Below are 6,615 nucleotides of genomic sequence, written 5' to 3' on the forward strand. Positions count from 1 at the left end.
AACTTATTTATCATTATGTGAAAAAGAATGTCAGATACACATTTTTCCCAAACAAAAGACACAAGACTACAGAAGAATAAATCATGCTTATGTTTGTGTGTTGACTCAGTTGGGACTATACTAGATGAAAAAAATTGATGTACAGGAGAAAAATAATTTGAATTCAGTGCAGAATACCTGAGAGTCTTACTGCTTTATATTCCATTATGTTTTCAATTGTCACCTGCTGCCTGAATTTTGTGTTTTCCTTTACATAAATAAAGACATTTCTTCCATAAATTGATGCATAAGAGGAACAAATTGTACATAAAAAAAAAATCACTAGAATGCGGGACATGATGTGTTTGATGCGTCTCATCCCACCACGTTCACACAGAATCTCTGACTGCAGATGAGAACAGCCGAGATAAATGTTTTACATTTTGCTAGTGATCAATGTGTTTGCTGCTTTACAACGTTGTGGCAGAGACTCATTACCATCCGTACTGCTGTCATGTCACCTCCACGGACGCACACATTATTCTCTGTCATATTTTACTTTGCTGTGCAGTTTGTGGCCACATGAGTGGACACACGAACGCACAAAGCACCGTCCGTCCCACGTACAGCCAAACAACCTTGACTTGTTCTGATTTCTGATTGCTATGCAAACACGCTTATCATCCAAACCCAAAGTATAGGAAAGAACAGTTGGTCCTATTCAGAAGTAATGATAACAGTTTATTCAGGACAGAGATTAAAAGCTGCCTTTCTACTCCTCATGAGACTGAATGGCACCGATGATTCCTCACAATAATTTATGGTGTTTCCTCAGAACAGCCGCCGTGACAAGATTAAAGGCGGATCTATTTGTTTCAAGAATATGTTTTCCCTGTCGACTCCACCGGTGAAATATTTGGTACCTGCGTGTTCAGGCTGAAATGTAAAGGCAGCGCTTCCGTCAAGGACGTCCCCCAAAGTCAAGACATTTTGACATCCCTTCCTTTTAAACAGGGAGCTGTGCTAAAATTAGTTCCTCTGAACCAGGATCGCATTAGATGGTTGGGGAATAAACAGAACTAGATTTAATGTTCTCACAGTTGTGTTAATACAAAGTGTGTGTGCGTGTCTTTTGTGTCCTCAGATGCTGCAGGAGGTAGTAGCTAAAACACTCAAACACCATGGGATCAGCGCCGAGCATCGGTGCTTTGAGGCCTGCAGCAAAAGACTGTTTGATATCTCCAAATTCTATCTCAAGGTTTGTCTTTTTACTGCCCTCACAGAGTCGGTGTTGTCCTTTTGTCTGACGGTTGCTTTATTTGTGTGCCGCTGCAACCAGGACGGGTGTCGTGTTTTGTTATGCATCATTGTTCCAAATTATCACAATAATAGGAGCCATTTGAAAACAGCATTCTTCTGTTATTGCCAATACACACATTTTCGTGTTATTTCTTTTGTGCCCTCTTGTGACTCTTAATGAGGTGTTTTTGTTTGATGGAGTATAAAAGCGGAGACAAAACTGCCCCAATTTACCTGCAGTCGTGGAGGAAGAGTAAAGTCGCTTTACTTACGTGAAAGTCATGCAGAAATCGTACTTTTTATGCAGTTAAGGCCAGAATTATACATACACGTGCCAGATTGTGCTTTACAGTGAGTTTTTATTGGATAAATATGTTTGTTTTTGGCTGGAAATGACATAAATAAGTGACATAAGATGCTGAAAAACATTTTCACATTCCCACCATGTTTGACCGTGAAGATGATATTCTTGAGTTTAGTCTTTCTTCTTTCTTTCGCTGAACTAAATCCACGTCAGACACATCCATTTTTATCTCATCCAGCCACAGAACTGAAGACCAAAAGCTTCCTTTTGTCCAGTTAAAAATGTCTGCGTCTGTCTGAAGACGTTGGTACCAGAAGTGCTCAGATTCATCAGGATGTTCTTGGTGCTGATCCGTGGATTCTTCTTGTTCTTGTCTGTTCAGGGCTTACTTTTGGCTTTCTTCCACATCTTTAGAGAGTTTCCGCAGCGTGGAACTCCTTGTGCTTTTCGATGATACTTGAAAACACTTGGGTATGACTGTATTGGAGCCTTTTCACGTTTTGTGAGCAGCCACAATGTGAAACTTTGTCAGTGATGGACTCTAACTACAGCTCACTAAGCTGTTTGGTTTCAGCCATGACATGTAATTATCTAGTAGCTGACTGGAGAACTTGTGAGTGAGCTGTTCTCAGTTTATAGTGTATTAAAAGGCTCTAGAACATGGCAGACATGACCAGGACCGTTTGGAGCGGTATAGAATTTGCATTTTCCACAAAGTTCGACAAGTTGTATAGGTGTGGACATTTTAAATACAATTTTATGAAATATGAAGAATAGAAATAGTCCAAATTCATCATTAGCATCTCTAGCTCAACGTCTTCCCATTTTTTTTGTCACTTGTTTACGTCATTTCTACCCAAAAGAAACCTACTGGTCAAACAAACTATAAACCAAAACATGGCATGGATATGAATAACCTTCTGTCAAACTGTGAGTATTATTACAGTATTATTTTCTTTGGATAGCATTCTTTTTGTTTTGTTGCGCTGTGGGGAACTCGAGTTTATATTCAACCAGCAGGCAGCTGGAAGCATCAGTGCTGTGGTTTACTTGCCAAGATTTAATTAAACCGAAACACACAGACGTCTGTATGAATAATCAACTTATTCTGTCTACATGCAGTCCATCCTTCAAAAGTATTGGTGGTTGTTGATTTCATATTTGTGACTCGTCTGCAGGAAATCAGTTGCATTGCACCTTGGGTTATTATGCGTAAACAAAAGCGGCGTGTTGCTACCACATGATGCGAATCACGGGACAGGATTGGCTGGCAATGACACAGTCCACGGCTTCTTTCTGGTGTTACTGTTCATGCATGCTGATGGCATTTGACAGCGATATAGGTGTATTATATGTTACCTACGTGATCAAAGCAATAAACCCGAAATCAATATTTTGTCATGTGTTAACGTAATTGGGGCTGAATATAGCCCGAGGCGCAATGCGACTGATTGCGTGCAGATGGGTCACATTTGTTTGGGTTGGATGATGGACAAACTGCTACTACATGATGGATTTTGTCTAAAAAGTTAGGTTCTTGTAGCTGTAGTGGACTAAAACATACAATATTTCCCTGTGAAATGCAGTGAATTAGAAGTATATTGTTATAAAAAAATGAAAAGTGTGTCAAAACGGTAATTGAGTAACTTACTTCCAGCACTACTTGCTAGTAAAACCTCATTTTACCTCGTCTCTGCTGTTGTACCTGGAAGCCGCTGATCTGTGTGATGTGACTGCAGCTCAGTGAGTCAATATGATCTTTGTGGTCTGATCTTAGGATCTGAAGACGTCTCGAGGTTTGCATGATGAGATGAAGAAGGCAGCCGGCAGCAACGTTAAACAGGTGATAATACCAGACGTCTGAGCTTCGTCGCTTGATTTACTTTTTCGAATTCACACTTGACGTCTCTTTTGTCTGCTGCAGGTCGTTGACTGGGTGCTGGAGAAGACCTCGAAGAAGTGAACGAGATAATGAAGAATCAGTGGGGGGAAAAAAAGCTTCTTTGTTTTTTTTAAAGAGGATTTTGCATCAAAAAAGTGCATCTTCTGTCACATTTTACTACATTCATGAATGTTTGATGTTTTAAGCCTTTCTGATTGGTCTTAAACTGTTACACTAAGCCTGTTTTAATTAACTTAATCCTTTATTGAATTTTGTTTTCTTCACTTTTGAGGAGATCATATAGCATTTTACCATGTTAAGCTTTTGTTTGTGTGTTCATCCAGCCTGATAAACTCCCAGTGCAGAGTCTGAAACAGGAAAACAGACAAACCGACACAGTTCACTCTGCAGAGGCCACAGAGGCTTCCATGCTGGCTTTAGTCGTCTTTTCTTTGTTGCGGTTTTCAAACATGATTTTAAATCTTTTATCCGCCTTTGTTTCAGAGCACAATAATAGTTTTATGTTTTGTTTGAAATGTACATATTTTATCTGTTTTCAACACAATAAATGTATTTGATCTCATGTTCTGCACAGCGAACCTCCACCTGAGCAGGTTTCTGAAGCGAAGACAGAGCATCTGAATGGAAATGATCCGTGGGTGTGTGCACAGTGTGTGTTGTGTCGAGGAAATATGTAATTTATTATCACTTCTGACAGCTAATGGCCCCGTCTGGAAGGTAGCTGCTGTTCAGACAGTGACAAAAAGCCACGAGCGCCGCAGCACATTATGCAGCACTGATGATAACTGACAATCAGATTGCTCCTGTTTGTTCTCAGTACAGAAAAAAAAACTAACATTCATCATTCATCTCCGCGACAAAATGCAATGATTGTGTCCAACACTGTGACTTCTTTTTAAAAGCAGCAGCTCAGCACAGGTTTCTGGAAACAAAAAGCCTTTGTTCATCGCCAAGTTAACGAAAAATAATCAGCTTCTTTGTGAACTTCGCAACAAATTGCCTTTGACCTGGTCGAATCTGTCGCCTGATGAGAATCCAAGAGAACACGTTAGAGGTATTTTAAAGAGACATTCAGAGGAATACAACTCCTCCAACAAAGGCCGACGTAAAAGAGAAGACTGACTGAACTAGTCTCCAGAAATGTCCTCCACGCTGACGAGGATTGTGTCTCCTCAACAACTAAAGTACTGAAAAAGTGAGGTTTGATTCTGAGTAATTAAAGTTGTTCTGACTTGTTGCATCAAGTTCCTACTGTGGGGCTTGAATTCTTTAAATACTAAATCTAAACTGTCAGATTTAAATTTTTGCGTAAGAGCAAATACTGTTAGAAATAATGTGATTACTGTTAAGTGATACTGTTTGAAATCATTTGACATTTAAGCAATATTGAGACAAATCCTTGTGTTTTGATGCTTGGTACAATGTTATTACATTACTGTCAGACAAATAGTCATTTGTTTGGTCATGTAGAAGCACATGAGCGCTCAAACAGAATAATAAGTGTTTTTGTTTAGCCCTCAACTGATTAAATACCAGCTAACGTTATGTTTTTTTTTTGCAATTTTTGATACAAATCCAGAGTTCGTTACAGTTGAAATGACATAAGATAAGGACATGTAAGACACTTTTACCAAAAGTGTCCTTGTTCTGCTCAGGACACTGAGGCTTCACACTGTCTTTCTGTTTCTTTTCTTTTGGCTGCAGGTTCTGAGCTGGTCTTCCATTGTTCACCAGTTTGTACCACTTGTTTCCAAAGAGCTACAAGGTAAGTTTCCTCTTTGCAAAAGAAGCTTCAACTAAATCCACAGCTGTACACACGCTGTAACCAGTAAAGAAATGTAACAGTTTCTCTATTTAACTGCATTTTAAAAAAATATATTGTTGATTCGCTTTTTGGGGACAACGATACAAAATCTTTGAATTGCAACAGAATCAGTGTGAACATTTTCTTGTCGTTGAATGTGTCGTGCTGTTAAAATGAATCGATCGAAAAAATGGCTCAACAGTGATTCTGCAAAAAAATTCTTTCAGTAAAATAGTAGTTTCTGGGCTTAACTGCAGCTCCACAGGTATGTGCATACCACTGTAATGGGCTTCACCACTGGTTGTGCAATTTGTACTAATTTATGCCAGTGCTATGCAATTTAGTACTTGGTATGTGCAGACAAATGTTATATTTTTGCATGTTCACCTGACCTTCACTAAAAATACACAAATTAAAATCATTAAAAATGCATTTTATATAGTGTGCAAGGTTATCAATTTAAGTTTTAAGTTATCGATTTTGTTGTGAGATAACAAATTCTTGTACACGTTCTCAAAACACTGAAAACCACCTTACAGTATCCAGGATGGCACTAAAACTGCCCTAATCTAAGTAAACCTTAGATGTAAGCACACTTTGTTTAACATCTGCTGCTACTTTGTTAATATCCAAGAGTCCACATTAAGTTGTGTTTTTCATAGCGAGTATACAGTTAGGCGTATTAAAGAGCATCTAAACAGCAGAGTCTGATGTATTTAGTGTGTCTTTGTGGGAATGGACCTTCACATAACAAAAGCGTGTTATCTGCATGTACCGGTGGTATCGCAGTACAGCACCAGAACAGATAAAACAGTTTACATTGTACCTCCTACATGAGCATGAGACAAACTGCTGGTAGAAAATGACCAGAAAAGGAAACACTTTGTGCAGAGCAGGAGCCACTTATCATCAGTCCTTGGTATATAAAGTGATAAGAGAAACTTGTTCTCCCAGTCAGGAAACTAAAACATGTTTTCTTAATGTGTTAGTCAAACATTTACACCACAAGACAAAGTCAGATATGTAACAGTTTGAAACAAGGACAGAAACGCCAAACTGGAGCTCGAGGGCTTCGTGTGGAACAACAAATCCACTGCTAAACATTAAATCTGCAGGATCTGGTGCAGTGTTGTGGTTTCTTGGTTTGAGTTTCAGGAGCCTGAATGATTTACAGGCGTGTTCTGTGGGAACATTAAATGAATCAGACGAGATGAGTCGGCCATCTGTTGCTGCTTGTTGCAACATATAAATAAATGTTATTAATGGCCGTGAGATGTCCTCGTTCCAGGGACTTGAAAATGAAGGTAAAGAAGAAAGATGTGAGAC

At 39.0% G+C, this 6,615-nt stretch overlaps 1 protein-coding gene across 1 annotated transcript in view; it reads left to right on the plus strand.

The window, feature by feature from the left end:
- The window catches only part of mtbp (MDM2 binding protein), a 40,919-nt gene extending 36,806 nt beyond the window's left edge, over nt 1–4,113 (plus strand). The window contains exons 21-23 of the mRNA XM_008297422.1: nt 1,124–1,237; nt 3,360–3,425; nt 3,507–4,113. Coding sequence (XP_008295644.1) covers nt 1,124–1,237; nt 3,360–3,425; nt 3,507–3,545 — 219 coding nt within the window. The 3' untranslated portion in view covers nt 3,546–4,113. The remainder of the gene's footprint in view (nt 1–1,123; nt 1,238–3,359; nt 3,426–3,506) is intronic.
- Nucleotides 4,114–6,615: the final 2,502 nt, after the last annotated feature.

Source organism: Stegastes partitus, unplaced genomic scaffold (genome assembly GCF_000690725.1).
Source record: "Stegastes partitus isolate 25-593 unplaced genomic scaffold, Stegastes_partitus-1.0.2 Scaffold1217, whole genome shotgun sequence".
Taxonomy (NCBI): Eukaryota; Metazoa; Chordata; class Actinopteri; family Pomacentridae; genus Stegastes; species Stegastes partitus.